This window comes from Nicotiana attenuata, chromosome 9, assembly GCF_001879085.1.
Source record: "Nicotiana attenuata strain UT chromosome 9, NIATTr2, whole genome shotgun sequence".
Taxonomy (NCBI): Eukaryota; Viridiplantae; Streptophyta; class Magnoliopsida; order Solanales; family Solanaceae; genus Nicotiana; species Nicotiana attenuata.
In genome coordinates, this window is record NC_031997.1 from 22,158,917 (window position 1) to 22,176,968 (window position 18,052).

Genomic DNA, 18,052 nt, shown 5'->3' on the forward strand with positions numbered 1-18,052 from the left:
AAACGACTGGTAGAATCGTTACACTATTGGATATTTAGATGATTGTATAAACCTATACAAAAGTGAGATATTGACCAAGGAAGTTGGAGAATCTGATTTCTGCCAAAAAGAAAGTTCAAATAGGAATAGGACGCAAAGCCCTTATGGACGTCAACATATGGATTATTGTATAGTCAAAGAGATGACATCAAAAATTTTAAAGGGAACAAGAAGAATGCGACAAAATCGGGTTATATTTCTTCTCTTTTTTACTTATTTTTAATCATCCTCCATTATTTGTAATTTTGAAGAAATAAAATACATGTTAGGATAGTAGATATCTCATATATGTTGTCTTCGACCTACCGAAGGATATACTGTACGTCGTCGATTGCATACTCATTCTAAAGGTATAAAGATAAAGTTGTGTGATCATGGTGTTGTGTGATGTTGTCAGTGCTTTGAAATACCTATGACAAATCCAATGGCTAGAATGTTGTCGTTGGCCTGACTTGAAAATTAAATGGATTCGGTCTTATAAATAGAGATAAAATATCGTGGCAATCTCTGTCTCATGGAATATTCTCGCAAAAATGGAGAACATAGTCTAAATAATTTTCTCAATAATTCATTTTATATTGAGCAAAAATATAATAGTAATATTGAATAAAAAGAAGAAGAAAACAGTTGCAACTTCTCATAACTTGTCAGAGGGATGATTTATGGGGCAAATCCGATGATCTTGAGATTCATGCTAAATATAGGGATGACATTTATAGTATGCTAATCTCGCAGCCGAATAAAAAAAATTAAAAAAGCTATCATAACTATGTTAAAAAGATCATGGTTATTTCAAATTACGGGATGATAAATATTTTTTTCGGAAGTATCATATCTATACTTGAAACTTGATTTATTGTTTTGGGATTATGAGATTAAATAATATTTATACTTTTATATTATTCTAAAATTGATGACCTTTTGTGAATTTGGTGTCTCTTGAGAGAGAAGCACAATCTATTACGCCTTTTGTCCTAATTTATGTGATGCACATTTTATATATAGAAAAAACATTACTTTAAATTTTTTATTTCACCCTTATTTAAAATAATTTATAGTCGCACATATATTTATGATTTATTTAAATCACAAGTTTCAAAAATAAATCTTTCTTTTTTAAACTTCATGCCAAGTTAAAGTGCATCACGTATGTTATGAAGGAAACAATCATATTTAGTAATATACTTGAATTTAATGTTATGTGTAGGATTTATATTATAGGTTAAAGATGAGCCACGGTATTCATCTATCCAATGCTACAAGAGAGTAAATATTAATAATTCACTTTTCTTGTCAAAGATTGATAAGAAAAGCGAGAACATAAAGGAGTTTAATTATTCAAGACATACATGAACTTGAAGATATTGATGCGACGAATTGAGGAACCATACAAATGAGCCCTCGTATTATTGAAGAGGACGAACAATTACCATACGACGATCCACGCTTATCCTTACATAAACTCATACTTTATTTTTTCATGCATATTATTAATGCAAAGTTTTATTATAATAATATGACATTATTTTATAAAATCATATTGTATACAAAAGAATAAAAACAAAAATACCCCGCACAACGGTAAAAATAGCACGATCTAGCCAGTTTTCGGATTGGTCATTCAAAAATAGCCAGCGTTTATTAAGTCAATGAAAAATAGCCTCTATTTTTCTGCAACAAAGACCGGTCAGCATAATATAGTGGAGTTCGGTGCACCTGTGTATGAACTTCCAGCATATTATGCTCGAATTCCAACACACGGAAAGTTCCAGCATAATATACTGGAGATTCGAGCACTTATGTATGAACTTCCAGCATATTATACTGGACCGGTATACTTTGCTGGAACTCCAGTATATTATGCTGAAGTTCTAGTATACTTACGCTGGAACTCCATCATATTGTGCTGGAGTTCCAACATACTTATCCTGGAACTCCAGTATAATATGCTGGAGTTCAAGTATACTTATGCTGGAACTCCAGCATAATATACTGGCGTATTTTTCGAATTTTGAATAGTGTTTTCGCTCAGAGTTATCTTTACATGAAAAGTGGCTAGATTTCTATTACTTTTGAAACTGGGCTATTTTTGAATGACCGCTTGTAAATCTGGCTATTTTTGAATTTCTCCCCGCACAACACCACAAAGGTAAAAATAGCACGGTATAGTGAGTTTTCGGACTGGTCAATCAAAAGTAGCCAGCGTTTACCAAGTCAATGAAAAACAGCCACTATTTTGCTGCAATAGAGACCGGTCCAGCATAATATACTGGAGTTCGGTGCACTTGTGTATGAACTCCAGCATATTATGCTGGACCGGTATACTTTGCTGGCTCCAGTATAATATACTGGAGACTGGAGCACCGGTGCTCCAAACTCCAATATATTATACTGGACCAATATACTTGCTGGAACTCCAGTATATTATGCTGGAGTTCTAGTGTACTTATGCTGGAACTCCATCATATTAGTTGGAGTTACCATCATACTTATTCTGGAACTCCAGTGATAATATGCTGGAGTTCAAGTATACTTATGCTGGAACTCCAGTATAATATACTGGAGTATTTTCCGGATTTTGAATAATGTTTTCGCTCAGATTTATCTTTATATAAAAAGTGGCTAAATTTCGATTACTTTTGAAATTAGGCTATTTTTGAACGACCAGTTGTAAATCTGGCTATTTTTAAAAATTTACCCCACTACAAAGTGCATTACGGGTCGAATCCGCCCCGTTAAAGTCCGCCCGTATATTAACAAACCGAAACGGCACATTGGCTCCTTATTTCGTCGTCACCAACACTTCTCAAAGCTCTTCCAGCTCTCCTCCTGTTGAAGTTAAACACGCCCGGCGACGGCGGAAGTCCCCGAACTTCTCATCAAATGAAGCATTCACATTAGAATTTTCATATCCATACTGTACGTGTTCACTTGTTTACTGCTCCGCGTTTCGCCTTTCTAGTGAGGACAGCTTTCTGCTTTTCCTTATCTTTTCATCTTTATTTTGAGCCTTGTTATAACGCATTGACTTAATTTTTCTGCTCCGTTTGTTCTTTTAGTGCTATTAATTGAATTCAAATAGAACCCTAGAGAATTGCTAATTACTTTGCAGCCTGTCTATTGTGCTTTTTTTTTTTCTGGCGCTTTAAGGTTCTTTGCAATGTGCAGTTGTTTTTGTTACATTTGTCCCTGTTTTGTTTACTTTCTTTGCCATATTATCTGCTTTAGGGTTTTTGAGACTTATGAAATTTTATGCTTATTCAAAAGAGTTGCGCTTTCACCTTTTGATCCCCAGTGGGGAAAAGCTTTAGGAAAGTTAAGGAAGGAAAATTGGTGTCTTTGTGAGGAAAATAATGTTGTTTGAATGATGGTGGTGTCAGGACCAAATTGCGCGCAACCTCGATTGTTCCATCTGCTACCTTCCACTAGCATAGGTACTGTAACTCTGCCCGTATGGGGGAGGGGGGGTTGCACACTTCGGTATTTTGATTTTTACTAGTGAAGGAATAAACATAGGCTGAGAATAAGAAAAAATTTGTGAAACATTGCGAGAAGAACATGAAGAGTGGAATAAAAGGGGGCTACCACCATTATCATTTCTTTTTAATCTTCCTCTTTTTACTTTTATAAGAAGATTATTTGGGGAGAAGTTCTATTTACTGTCTTTCAAATCTGAATAATAACAACTCCAGAGTCCTCTTGCTTGACTTTTGTATATGCGTTTGCTATGTGAGATTTTGATATAGACAGAGGGGATGTATGCTTCAGTTATTATCTTTCTATTGTAAGGAGGAAGACAGAAAATTAAGTTGGTATTGCTGGAGAGTTCACTTGTGTTCGTTTAGCTTCGTGAAAAAGCCATTAATTTTTGGTTAATGAAGTTCATAATATCCAGATTATCTTGGAGATTCCGAGGTGTAGCTTTGGGAGTCTTCATACAAGATACAAAGATCTGCCTTTGGGAGCTAAATATAAGTCTTAGGGAACATGGTAAGTAACATTTAAAAGTTCTATTCTCAAAATATTTAAAAGTTAAAGAAACTGTCAAAACTCAAAAAAACAGTTATTTGTTACTTGGTTGGTAGAGCAGTTTTAATAAATAGTGTATTTGATGCTCTTGCCCACTTATACTTTGTCACTGTTTCACTAAGCTAAATATAGCTTAGTGATTTGCATTACTCAAAGACAAACCTGCAGCAAAAGGGGATTTATCTGCAAGCTGGTGCTATATTGTGTGAGGATGCCTCGGAATTCTGTTATCACCTTCTCCTACATTTTAAACTCACATGGCTTTTATGGTTAATGTTTCTAAGCGTTTTTGGAGTTACACCACTCTAGGTTTAGGTTATACCATGGAACATTCAGCAAGTTTTAATCATTGGAATGGGCAGACCACTGCAAAAACTTGCAGGTAACTTTGAAGATCAGTTTCCTTCTCCATATTCTGGAGTATTGGCTTGAGAGAAATAGTAGATTGCTTTGTGAAAATGGTAAAACATATCCCTCTGTAAAATATAAATGTGTTAAGAATCTGTTCTTCTGGTGTAAAAGGGAAAATAGTTACTGATTTTGTTTACTCTGTCTGATCTTATTACTCCTTCAAACCTATAAGAAGGAGTAAGAACTTCTTGTACTATACAGCTACTCCTTGGTCTTATCAATAAACTTTTACCTCTTATAGAGAAATCTTAAGACTAAAATCCAAGTTTATCATTATGCTAGCATTTTGATGCAAGCTAGGAGTTGTTTACAATGTTGAGAAGTGATAGAGTTCCTCAGTTCCTTCAAAATTGTCAAGGAGTTGGATTTTGTAATCTCATATTAGAGACAGCCGCTAAGATAGTGCTGTTGTTGATGCAATAGATCATTATGTATTTATCAGAATAAAAAAGTTCACTGGTAGTCTCAAGAGTCATGAAGACTTCTTGCGGTGGATTTGTTGGATACTTGGAGTATTGGAGGTTAGTCTGGTTGTAGTACTTGCAGGCAGAGAGAAGTATGTATGAGGTGAGTTGCAATGTTTCTAAAAACAAAAAGTGCAAAAAAGAGGTCCATTAGCCTTCAAGCAGAAAAGCAAGAAATGATTAAGCGCACAATTTACAAAGAAAATAAAAGTACCAATATATATGATTATAGTACTATAATAGTAAATATCAATTGAAATAGCTAATTCCAGCATTCAGTATATACAGTAATGTCAATATTAGTCCAATTCATAAGGTTGAGATTTAAAGAATCGACCATTTCTTGTTGGAATCACTATGTGCGTCATTTGTTGAAGCGCACACTTATTTAGGCACACGATTTTGTCAATGAAGCGATAACTCCTTGCTTCGCATTGCTTCATCGCTTTAAGCAGCGAATCAATGTCTTTTAATAACATCAGAGCTGACATTCATTCTACCGTTCTCTATGTTACTTCTATGAATCCTACAGTATTCTTGCCAACAAATATACTTATGATCCAGATCTTCTGAAGCAAGTGTATACATGTTCGTCCAAATTGAGCATCAGTCTCTGTAGAAACTCTGAATCGTATAAGTTTATCTGATAAGGTACTTAATATAATGTGGTGGGAGAACTTCCTAGTATAAAAAAGTGGTTTACGATAGTAAAGAACCTTAACAAAAATATGATTCTCTACAAATAACATCAAATCTTCTAAATTGACAGCTCCCTCTTGGGTTTTCCAAACAACAAAAACAAACTACTCCTTAGTTCCAAACAAGTTGGGTAGCTATAATTCTTTCTGACTATGTTTCTCCATTTAAACGCTTTTCTTTTTCTTTTTTTGATAAGGTTCTCTAGTTAAATTTATCTCAAGCCAATATCATACAAAACAAAAGTAAAAGGTACTTGATGTTCTCTATATTTTCTTCTTGAGTGCTCCTAAGAGTCAACAAAAACAAAAAGACAACCTTTCATCTGATTCATATAATTTGAATTTGCCGACTATATTAGTTTTGCAACTGGTCTTCAAACCTAGTGGACCGTCCCGGTTTCATGCTCTTGGAACGTCAACACTATGATAATGGTTACCGTTTACCTTTTAGTGATGTGCATCACTGAGTGGTAAATAGTTGAAATAACAGAATTCAAACTAAGTCACTCAATTAAATAAGTGGGTATTAGCTTTGTTACAAGATCAGAAATGCATGATTACATGATGTCTAAATTCCTAATTCATTTTTCTTGTATGTTACATCCTCCTTTTAACAGGCATTGAGCAGAAAATTGTAATTTTAAAAGCCTTTTGTTTGGGTCTACAAGTGTAATCATGTTTTGAATTAGGTGATGTATGCTCCAGTCCTTTTAGACAAGTAGATATGCAGTACTATGCTTCTTATGTGGATGTTGAATCTGCAGTTTGCTGACATTTTGATCTGCATGTATAGGTTAGAAGGTATATTTCCATGGGGAGACATTTGTAACCAAAATGTATTCTAAACGATCTGGTCAAGCTGATGGTGCTGATCCAGGGCCAGTTCGTACAAGTGACAGGCTTAGGCGAAGGCCAACATTGTATGGTCGCCCATACTTGTATTATACTCCAAAAATTATCCGCCCTAAGAGAAGCAAAACCAAGACAAGGACTGCAGCATCTCAGATTGCGAAGATGTTGCGTCCAGGGAGTCGGCCAGTACGGACAAAAGATCCAGATGTATGGTTGTTTCTTGTTTTTTCTGTCTGTTGATTTGGTTTGGTCATCTTGTGGACAAAGCACATCTTCCTTTTTTAGGTTCTTAAAACTCAAGATCTGTTTTATCTTTAAGTTTACTCTGAATTGACAATTAAGGGCTAGTGAACATATCTTAAGTTATACGACATTAGCATCCTTTTCATGCTTATGGTAGTGAATGTGAGGTATCTGATATGCAGCTGGATTTAACTAATGGCACTACATATAAATTGTTACAACAATTAATGTTGCGTTTTGGAAACCCTTACCATGGTGCCTGCTTAGTTAAATTTCATCAATGGATTATTCTGTATATGGCATTGGATGGCGATATCTCCACCAAATTCTTCCATCTCTGCTGAAGTTAACCTTGTTCCATGTGTGGTTGGGAATTATTATTTTTCCTTTGTCTACCCATTTGATTCTGTTACTTTTTTTTCATGATATTTATCTTCTTATTTGCACATATTTCATAAGGTATTTAAAAAATTATTTATGAGAAAAAAGAACAGTAAGGTGTTGAAATGATTTTTGGCAGTCAGTTGCCGCCAACCTTCGCCGTTCTACTAGAAAGAGGAGAATTTCTGTGAACCTTGAAGGATATACAGATAGTTCTGGAACTGAGGATAATGACCTAATGGTAAGATTTTTATTGTCTTGCTAGCATGCGTTTCCAACTCAAAATGTAAAGTAACATATAGCAAGTCATCTGTGAATATTGAATTATCTAATTTGCCATACTACGAGAAATGGTAGATGTTCCTTTGAAACTCGGTTGAATGTGAATTTGTTTCAGAACCCGAAGTATCGAAGTTCCAGGAAACGGATAGATGATAACAGTGCAAGTCAGGATGACCTCAACCCTCGACGTGAAGGATTGCGTCCTCGTCGTGCAGGATTACGACCTCGTCGGGCAAGGACAGTTGCAAGACAACAGTTAAATCTAAGGTCTGATGATGAACAAGATACTTCTGACGAGAAGATTGGCCAGGACGATCCTGAAAATGGAAATGATGTGGATGATAATGATGCTGATGATGGTGAGGCAGAGGATGAGGGTGGCGGTGACGGTGATGGAGAGGATGAGGGTGAAGATGAAGGCGACGAAGATGGTGATGATGAAGAGGGTGAAGAACAGGATGGTAGAAGGCGATATGACCTCCGCAACCGAGCTGATGTCAGTAGGCTTTCTATGGAAGGAGCTAAACAAAGGCCAAGATCTCCTCGTAGAGTACTTCAGCAAGGGATGGGAACCAAGGTGAACAGAGATGTGAGAAGAGGAGGATCCCGAGTTCATAAACGTCATCGGATGACACGCGGTGATGACTCTGATGATTCTCTTCTTGTAGATGAGCTGGACCAAGGTCCTCCAATTCCTTGGGGTAGAGGCGGGAGCAGATCTGGACCACCTTGGCTTTTAGGGGGATTAGACATGCAAGGAGCATCATCGTGGGGATTAAACGTGGCTGCATCTGGATGGGGTCATCAAAGTGAGGCGTTTGCTAATTTGACATCTGGAATTCAAACTGCTGGGCCAAGCTCCAAGGGAGGGGCTGATATTCAACCACTCCAAGTGGATGAAACTGTAAGCTTTGATGACATTGGTGGGCTTTCTGAATATATTGATGCACTGAAAGAAATGGTATTTTTTCCTTTATTATATCCAGACTTCTTTGCAAGTTATAACATCACCCCACCAAGGGGAGTTTTATTGTGTGGACCTCCGGGCACAGGTAAAACACTGATCGCAAGAGCATTAGCTTGTGCTGCATCAAAGGCTGGCCAGAAAGTCAGTTTTTATATGCGGAAGGGTGCTGATGTCCTGAGCAAATGGGTGGGTGAGGCTGAAAGACAGTTAAAGTTGTTATTTGAAGAAGCTCAGAGGAACCAACCTTCCATCATTTTCTTTGATGAGATTGATGGGCTTGCTCCTGTTAGGTCTAGCAAGCAGGAGCAGATTCATAACTCCATTGTGTCAACTTTGCTGGCTTTGATGGATGGTCTTGACTCTCGAGGGCAAGTAGTCTTGATTGGTGCAACCAATAGGGTTGACGCCATTGATGGAGCCTTGAGGCGACCTGGAAGATTTGATCGTGAATTTAATTTTCCTTTACCTGGCCTTGAGGCACGCGCTGAAATATTGGATATTCACACTAGGAAGTGGAAGCAGCCTCCTTCGAAAGAGCTAAAAATGGAACTTGCAGCTAGTTGCGTGGGATATTGTGGTGCTGATCTAAAGGCATTGTGCACAGAAGCTGCTATTCGTGCATTCCGTGAAAAGTATCCTCAAGTTTACACTAGTGATGACAAGTTCCTGATAGATGTTGAATCAGTCACGGTGGAAAAGTATCATTTTTTAGAGGCCATGACAACGATCACTCCAGCTGCCCATAGAGGCTCAATTGTGCACTCTAGGCCATTATCTTCTGTTGTTGCACCTTGTCTGCACGAACCTCTCCGGAAAGCTATGAGCATGATTTCGGATATTTTTCCTCTTTCAGTTTCTTCAGAATTAAGCAAAGTTTCCATGCTCTCCTATGGCTCTGCTATTCCTCTTGTGTACAGACCTCGACTTCTGCTATGTGGTGGTGAAGGTGTTGGGCTGGTAAACTTCAGACCTCTCTTTTATAAGTTGGAGAAATATGGACTTCACACTAAATATACTTACTCATGTAGTTTTCCAGGATCATGTAGGGCCTGCAATTTTACACGAATTGGAAAAATTTCCTGTTCATTCACTTGGACTTCCATCCCTTCTTTCTGACCCCGGGGCCAAGACACCAGAGGAGGCATTAGTTCACATATTTAGTGAAGCAAGGAGAACAACCCCGTCAATACTCTATTTACCTCAATTCCATCTTTGGTGGGAGAATGTGGGTTATTTCTCATCTTTCTTTTTCCTCCTCCTTCGTGCTTTATTTTGACATTTTTAGTGCATAGATGATTTTTTGACCCTGCTTATTTCTTCAGGCACACGAGCAGCTTAAAGCTGTTCTGCAGACACTGTTGGAAGAGCTACCATCTGACTTGCCTATACTATTATTTGGGACTTCCTCAGTACCACTTTCTGATCTACCTGATGAACCTTCTTCAGTATTTTCACACCATAGCATGTATGCTCTATTTAGCTTGAAATCCACCTTTAGTTGTCTTTTCATTAGCACAATTCTCTTTGCATACTTTGGATATGCTTATCTACCTTCATTTCATCAATTATCTAACTCTTCCCAGCTGCTTATAAATTTTACTTCCTCATCTTAGTTGGCTAAAAGTTTCATGTTAAGTTCTGTTTGGAGGTTGATGTGTTCAATGATGTTATTTATATTTGTGGATAGTTTTCAAAATAGGGAATAATTGTATCAATGATGGTACTCTGCCTACTTTGTAGTTTCTGCCGCTAGCTTTTTATCCTGATCATCAGGGACAATATATTCCTTTTAGGATAAAAATGAGGTTTGCAGTCACAGAAAGTTCTTACCTTGAATTTCAGTGGGGTCAAAGTTAACACTTCTTCTCCAAAGGTTGTGAGAATAAGTTAGGTAGGAGGAGAAGCAAGGATGCCCTCTGGGCCTAAATCACATTTTGAGCTGTAGTGGTGATCTCAAGGTTGCATCTGAAAGTAGTCTTGGATATATTTTTTTTCTTGAAAAAGAAAGTAGTCTTGGATATATTTATTGCTCTTTGCCTTCCCTTGCTGTTATCATGGAATTCTGTCATAAAATTTTGTATGAATGATATTCAATGGCTTCTTGCTACATTTAAGAAAAGTTACTTCGTCTAGGCAATATGGAACCTCCTAGTCTTACCAGTAGTATTCGTAATATTCTTATATTTTCATGTTCCTAGAGCTTTGTTATTACACCTGGTGTCATTCTCACCAGTAGTATTAGATGTATTTCTTATTTCTAGATCTTTGTTATTACACATTGTGTCTTTGTTATTTCTTGTTATTATTGTTTATTGCTTCCTTTTCGTTGTTCCTTGAGCCGAGGTCTATGGGAAACCACCTCCCTACCTTCAAGGTAGGGGTAAGTTATGCGTACATATTACCCTCCCCATCCCCCACTTGTGGGATTACACTGGGTTTGTTGTTCTTGTTGCTAGGGAATATGGAACCTCTCAAACAGTTCTTCTGTACAGTTTATCTGGCTTTGGAACATTGCTTATTTGTACCATTGGTGGTAAAGCTGAAGGAAATTTGGTCTATAAACCCTTCTCTTTTCTTTGGTGAATAGCTGTTTACGGTTCAGTTTTTTATAGACCTATTTAAGATGGCCACGAACTATTTTTAAATCCTTATTAGTTCTCTACTCTTTTTTTTTTAAATAAAGAAATTGAAAGATGGTCGACAAAGTTATTCTATCCAACCCCCAAAGGGTGCTTTATACAAACTAAAAATATGGGTTCTATGTGAGCTCCAAATGTTGAGGATAGTTTTTTTAATTTGCATTATCCCATAACATTTGCTTTTAAGAATATGATCTCCTCAATCACTGATGATAGAGGGTCCAAGTGGTGTAGCGCTGCTTTCGGTTGGCAGACGATAATGATGACGACAACTCCATTTCAGAAAGCTAATTATAACTACACCTGGGCATTACCTTATTTATGGAAAATAAAATACAAAGTATTACTGAAAATTGCGTTGCAGAAGGTGTTAATTTTCTTTTGGGTTCCTCCTATTACAATCTCTACAATATGCTTTGTTGCTAAAATTTGGAGCTTGCATTGAACCTATATTGTAGTTTACAAAGCATCCTTTGGGGGTTGGATAGATAACTTCGTCATATGTAATTAGATATGTTTTTCTCTTTTTGTTTTGGTAAATGACTTGATAAGTATTATATGAGTCCATTTTTGGAGTAATAGTAACAGATGTTCCTTATCTCCTTTTTTCACAGCTTGTGTTTGGATACTCCATCAGATGAAGACAGGTCTCTGTTCTTTGATCGTCTCATAGAAGCTGCTTTGTCAATTCAAGTTGAAGCTACGAAGAAGTCCGATAAATTCGACTCCCCTCCTGACCTCCCAAAGGCACCAAAGGTGTCTGCTGGACCAAAGGCATCTGAATTAAAAGCCAAAGCTGAAGCTCAGGGCCATGCCCTTAGGCGATTGAGGATGTGCCTGCGTGATGTATGCAACCGGTATATATTTGATCTGAGAAAGCACATTAGCTGGAAATTCATAACATGGTTTCTAAATTTGATTGAAGTAACTACATTCCATGGTGGTATCCACATACTTCTTTATATTTTCAGATACTAGATCTTAATTTTATGTTTGGAAAGTGCAGCTGCAGAGAATGTCTATTTGCTGTGTCTGAATGTATTTGCATGTCTTTCATGAAATTTTTGTTGTTCAGAAGAACATGAGAAACTCTATTGGATGAAGTAATCGCCCTCTTATATGTGGAAGTGCCTCTATGTTGATTACGTAGCAAGTCATACAAAAATGTTTAAGCTGGAGAAATGGTCTTTTAGGAATGGGTTTTATGCTATATTGGTCAAATTGGTGCATGGCCTTGTTTTTTTTTTTTGGGTGCTGTTTTCACATCCTTGTGCATTAGTCCTCACTTCAACCATTTGGCTCATCTGCACATTTTTTGTTATGTTTTTCAGTTTGTTATTTTCTTTTCTTTTTCCCTTCTCCATCTGCATGTTTTGTGTGTGCCTTCTTCTGCTGGTTTTGGTCAGGGTTTATGTGTAACAAGTTATCTTCACTTGTTGATCTTGACCGTGTCATATGGAAGTTAAAATTGATCATCCATCACATGTCATTCAATGCAGGATTCTGTACGATAAACGTTTTAGCGCCTTCCATTATCCAGTAATGGATGAGGATGCTCCAAACTACCGTTCGATCATCCAGAACCCCATGGACATGGCAACTCTGCTGCAGCGTGTGGACAGTGGGAAGTATGTCACCTCCAAAGCTTTCTTAGAAGATTTTGACCTCATTGTCGCCAACGCAAAGGTAGATGCTACTCTTTAATGCATTTGATCTTTCTGTATGTCAATCTGTCAAACTTCCTGGATGGCAGGTCGGCAATTCTTAGTCCATTTCTTCATGCTAGTATTAGGAGGATATTAGGAACGCCCACTTTACAACTTGTGATTGTCTATGAGCAAACTCTGTATTGCCATTGTATGTCATCTTTCGCCCCAAACCACCCTATTCAAAACTTGCGATAAGTTAGCACTGCATATTGCACTTTTAAATTGGCCAAGCTTGCTATCTAGTATTCATAGTTTCTTTTCTGGTCCTATTTATCTCCCCTTCTATCGATCAGTATATTCCAATTGTTTGGCTGTAAATGTTTTCTGGAATGCAATTGAATATGTATACCAGCTAATCACTTTGTGGTGTGTATTCATTACAAATGGTTATGTCAGATTCTGAGACAACGTGGTGTTCTAAAGATTAATTACATAGTTGGGATTGTAAGTGGGAAGGCTCTTTTCTGTAGAATTTGTCCGTCAGACTGATTTCCGAGGATACTTAACTGCAATGGATAAGTCATATTATTGGATAAGTAGTTTATATCAATGTGGTACCACATTTTGATGTTTTAAGCCTACGTTGCAGAAGTACAATGGGGATGATTACAATGGAGCGCGGATTGTTAGTAGAGCTTACGAGCTTCGAGATTCAGTATGTTCACAGTGATTGGTCTCCAATTATCTCTGGTGTACTTTCTTCTTGTATAGTTTGAGTTGGTTTGACATCAGGTGATGTCTTTCTGCAGGTACATGGAATGCTTTCCCAAATGGATCCTGCCTTAGTTGCCTTCTGTGAGAAGATTGCTGCCGAAGGGGGTCCAGTGTCAGTTCCTGACGAATTAGGTGAATATGCATTGCCACAAACTCCTGTCTTACAGTTGACTACTATGACTAGAGCAAGTGCCCGCCTTCGTAATGTCCAGCCAGAAGTCAACTTAGATAAGAGCTATGAAGCACCGAAAAGGCACAAGAAACAGGTTGATTCTGCACAATCAGGTAAATATTTTTTGTATTTGCTAAATAACAGTTGTTAAAATCCAGTTCCTGGTACATCTTTCTTTGTAAACCTTACATTTTGATAGCTGCCCGTTGCTCTAATATTTTTGGAACAAAGAAAATCTTCCTGTGGCTGACAATGATGTTCTATCCGTGCTTCAGTGCCAGATGATGAATTACAACCTCAGGATTCATTGCCTTTCAAGTTATCTAATGACCACGAAGAAGATGCTTTAGAGCAAATGCCAGAAAGCACTCCTGCTGATAGGAATCAACCTGCAGACGTGCCAGATACAAGTGGATGCACACCTCTAGATGTTACAATGTCAGATGCAGAAATGTCCTGTAAAATCGAGTCAGTGAAGCAGCAGCTCGTGAAGCGGTCAAAGGACTATGGTATTCCTCAGCTGGAAAGATTATACACTCGTATCATGAAGGGTGTTTTCGAAACAAAAACTGCTGTGACAAACGAAGATCTTAAGACATCAATTTTGAGTTTTTTGTTAAAATTTGTAGAGGATGAGTCGAAGTTTTAGTGTAGCACCAATTTTTCCGCCATGAAATTTTTTTATTTTTTATTTTCGAAAGTTTATTGATCCGCTCATTGAAATGTCAACTAATTTGCATCTGTTGTGCTACACGGGAAAAAGAAAGAGAAGTATAGTCTTATTTCTTGCTCCTCTTCTGTGCTTCCGCACTTCATTCATTACTATTTCCCTCTCCTCTGTACACGCTCTTCATTCTTGGCGATTAGAACTGGTGAGCTACATAGCTTCTTAAAACCTGAAAGTGAATAGAGTAGTCTTTGTTCCTTTCTTCTTTTCTGTTGTGATTCATGTGTTTGGTATGTGTTGGAGTTTTCAGTTATTGTGAAGGCGGGGAAGAGAGTTAGGGTAGAAACTACTTGTTGTGGTTGGATTATAGGTAATGCGTTCAAATCCAGGAAAATATTTGTTGTGTATGTTATGTCCAAGTCGACTGACTTGGTCCTCTGCATAATTTATTAAAATTGAACAAGAACAAGCATAAAGTAAAAGAAGAAAACTACGAAGTGTAAGCAGTAATTGTCATCTCATGAATTGCTTTAACATTTAAAGAAAAAACAGGTTGAATTACACCAGATACAGTATCTCTTCTGAATAGGGAAGGCACATAAAGAGAATGGACCTGACAAACAAAGGATTTCTTTCCTTTTCGTTGAGGGAAATAAGGGGGGTTCAAATCTAGTTACAAAGTTCACGAGCAACTCCCAAACGAGAATTAGCAGTATCAAACAAAATCCTGAGGTTCTGCTGCTGCAAATTTGCTATAACATTCAACACAGAGTTCACATTGGTTGGTGCTGCTGCCATTGCCAAACATGCCACTGGACTTGCACTGCTGTGTATCAAAGTGTTCTCCATTGGCAGCACTAAATCCATTCCTGTGAAGTGCAATGTAATGGCTGGTGCCACTGCTTCATTTGTGGATGCAAAGCATGTGTCAAATGCACCCAAGGAGCTAAAAGGTCCTTTCACTTGTTTCCTGAACTCATCCCGTGTTGCATTATAAGCTGGCTGAACAAAACGGGTAATGACCGTACCCGAGTCAATTATGGTACCCGCACCAGTATTCGTGTCGAAAGCTAAGAGCTCGGGAGCTATTGGAACTAGGACTCTTCCCACGCTTATACCGGTCAAGTTCACATAGTACAAAGACGGTCGGTGTGGGTTCTTAAGAAGTGGGGTAAATTTAATGTTCTTGGGTTGGCCCAAGGGACCAAGTTTGAGTGATCCAGAGAAATAATAGGATTTGAAACTTGGTAAACAATATGAGAATACACCCGAATAGAGTGATGCTGATTGTGAGAGTAGTGACATGGAGCCCCGGCCCAAGCCCAATAACCCTTGAGGCGGAATTGAGCTCCCGGATATGGCACTGATGCACCCGAAAGAATAATTCGGTATAACATCAGTGCCTAGTCTAAGAACATCACGAGACAACGTAGCATAGAATGATGAGGCTCCGCCGTAAGATTGGTTAAAAAAGCAAGCACCTGGTGCACCAGCGGGGCAAGATTGTCCCCGGACTTGTGTACATTGGGGTGCTGAACATTCGGTGGACCCATAAGTCGACGACGTGTTCGGGGCAAACATGGTAGAGGTGCACCCAGTGCAGCCACTGCATGGCACCCATGCAGTATCGCTACTGGTATCCAAGACCATAAACATGAGTTGGCCCGGGGTACCAATCTTGGCCCGAACCACATAGTTGCCAATGTTGAATACTTGTTGGCCCGAAGCAATAGGGGCTGAATTGGGCTTTTGGGCCACTAAACTGGATAAATAAGAAAGCCTTTGTGGATCTTTTGAGGCCATGTTGATGACAGTATTTTCCCAAGAAGAAGGTTTTGGTGTGTTGAAAGGTGAGCATTTGCCATAAATGGGAATGACTGAAAGATCTTCATTAGTAGATGCACATGAATCAAAGGCTGAAGCTTTTGTTGAAAGAAGAGTAATGAAGAGGAATGTAGCAATGGCTAAAGCCATGGTTTTTTCTTATCTTAACAAGGCCTTCACTCAGCCACAACCCTGGAAAAGATAAGAATTTTGATGAGAGGATATGTCAAACAAGAAAGAAATAACTATATATAGAAGACACCCCAACCCTTTCTCAGCTCACTTCATGCAGCAGCTCTCATGTGAATTGGTGCGGTAACCAGAGGTGTATCCAGACCTTAGCCCTACCTTCTGTCCTTGAGCCGAGAATCTATAAGAAATAACATCTACCTTTACAAAGTAGGGTTAAGATCTGCGTACACACTGCCCTCCCCAGAATCCACTTGTGGGATTACAGTGGTTTTGTTGTCGTTGTTTTTGTAATATGTACACATAATTGAAGTCAAAAGCAACTAATGTAGTTGAACCGACAGAACTCGCTCTAGATCCATCTATGATGGTATGGCATGGAAACATAGACGGATGTGATCTTTTGGTTGCGGGTTCATCTGCACCCAGAACTTTTGACACGAAGTCTATATATTAGATCTGAAATCATAATTTTAGCAGTACAATTAATTCAATGCAACATTGAATCCATTAAATATAAATGTTGGATCCACCTCAGCATGGAAAAGGGTGTGAAATTATTGGTCGATATCCAGCATTTCACGTGAGTTTTTGCTACGTACAATTGATATTTGTACAGAAGCTTAGCTAAGACCCAAAATGGAGTGACAATAAGTCATACTTAGCTCCATAAAATAATAAAAGAAGACAAAAGGAAGAATAGTTTTCTTATGGGGAAGACAGATTGATCAGAAAAAATTCAGAAGAGAGTTTGGATCCTAATAAATGTCTGCTCCAATGCTTCCGATTTATGTCGTTATTAGCCACTCCAGTTTGTCATTTTATTTCAACATGTCAATAAAATATAATAAAATCATTGTCCATACACATTTTATCTAATTTACCACTCTTGACACTTTCTACTTACTTCGAATAGAACAAAATTAAGGAACTGATTTTTGTTCCACTTTGAAAGACCTTTCTTAAGCAAAAAAGTTTGGTAAGTTTGAGAAAACAGTGATTATTAACCTATCAAAGTAGAAACTAAAGAACTTCTCATCTCAGTGTGTATGTATTAATCTTTTTCTGCTTAGCCACCAGTTCAAGTTAAGTACCTCTTTTTTATAGGTCCAGTTCAAATATATCTATGATTATTGATTCATGTATTTGACCAAAGTGGAGAACGTTGGACCACATGAAATGTCATGAAACAGTACAATCTAGTTATAGCTAGCTTTTGAGAAGTTTAGGGTGTGTATCGTTGACAGGAGGTCCCGAGTTCGAACCCTTAGAATAGAATTTTTTTTATAGGGAGCGCTTATCCTCCCTTAGCGAAGGTCACCCAAAATGAATCAAGATTAATCAGCTCCATGAAATTTAGATACCGGACACCAGGGGCGGAGCCAGCATTATTTGTCTTAAGAAATTCATTAATTATGCACATATTATTAATTTAAAACTCAATAACTTAAAAGAAGTAGTATTTTGAACTCATAAATTTTAAATACTGACTTCGTCCACTCAAAAGAAAAATCTAAGAGAGGAAATGATATTTAGGGTGTGAAAAGAAGAGGCTCGTGAATCTTAGTTGGACCACAACTAGTGTTTTTTGTCCATAAGCGAAAAAAAAAGAAAGAAAGAGGCACGAGATGCGGTCGGTCACGGGGTTGCATGCTGCAGATACAATTTGCAATGCAGATTTATATGTTTTTGAAAGAGATCTCTGTTTCTCCCTTAATTAGTTAATCATGTCATTAACAATATTAGAAAACCAGTACAAGGCAATCAGTCAA

General features: G+C 37.8%; 2 protein-coding genes across 8 annotated transcripts; one reads left to right on the forward strand and one right to left on the reverse strand.

Annotated features, from left to right (window-relative positions):
- On the forward strand, window positions 2,872-14,393 carry LOC109232146 (ATPase family AAA domain-containing protein At1g05910). 7 transcript variants are annotated; one of them, XM_019397821.1, is made up of 12 exons: window positions 2,925-2,958; window positions 3,935-4,029; window positions 6,435-6,700; window positions 7,257-7,358; window positions 7,515-9,323; window positions 9,403-9,591; window positions 9,689-9,831; window positions 11,620-11,862; window positions 12,505-12,691; window positions 13,304-13,369; window positions 13,464-13,713; window positions 13,876-14,393. In XM_019397821.1, the coding sequence occupies exons 3-12, from the start codon at window positions 6,476-6,478 to the stop codon at window positions 14,247-14,249; spliced, it is 3,588 nt and encodes a 1,195-aa protein (XP_019253366.1). In that variant the 5' UTR covers window positions 2,925-2,958; window positions 3,935-4,029; window positions 6,435-6,475; the 3' UTR covers window positions 14,250-14,393. The 7 variants fall into 7 exon arrangements, with proteins under 7 accessions (XP_019253367.1, XP_019253370.1, XP_019253368.1 ...); XM_019397820.1 differs by having other exon boundaries at window positions 2,927-3,000; XM_019397822.1 differs by lacking the exon at window positions 3,935-4,029 and having other exon boundaries at window positions 2,872-2,958.
- LOC109232148 (aspartyl protease AED3-like) lies at window positions 14,766-16,712 on the reverse strand. The gene has a single exon (XM_019397827.1). The coding sequence runs from the start codon at window positions 16,239-16,241 to the stop codon at window positions 14,937-14,939; it is 1,305 nt and encodes a 434-aa protein (XP_019253372.1). The 5' UTR covers window positions 16,242-16,712; the 3' UTR covers window positions 14,766-14,936.

Bases quoted from the DNA above. Each gene is read 5' to 3' on its own strand.
- LOC109232146 (XM_019397822.1), top strand. From the start codon at position 6,476: ATGTATTCTAAACGATCTGGTCAAGCTGATGGTGCTGATCCAGGGCCA. The intron at 7,359-7,514 runs GTAAGATTTTTA...AATTTGTTTCAG, and splicing joins CTGAGGATAATGACCTAATG to AACCCGAAGTATCGAAGTTC. The intron at 9,832-11,619 runs GTATGCTCTATT...CTTTTTTCACAG, and splicing joins GTATTTTCACACCATAGCAT to CTTGTGTTTGGATACTCCAT.
- LOC109232148 (XM_019397827.1), bottom strand. From the start codon at position 16,241: ATGGCTTTAGCCATTGCTACATTCCTCTTCATTACTCTTCTTTCAACA.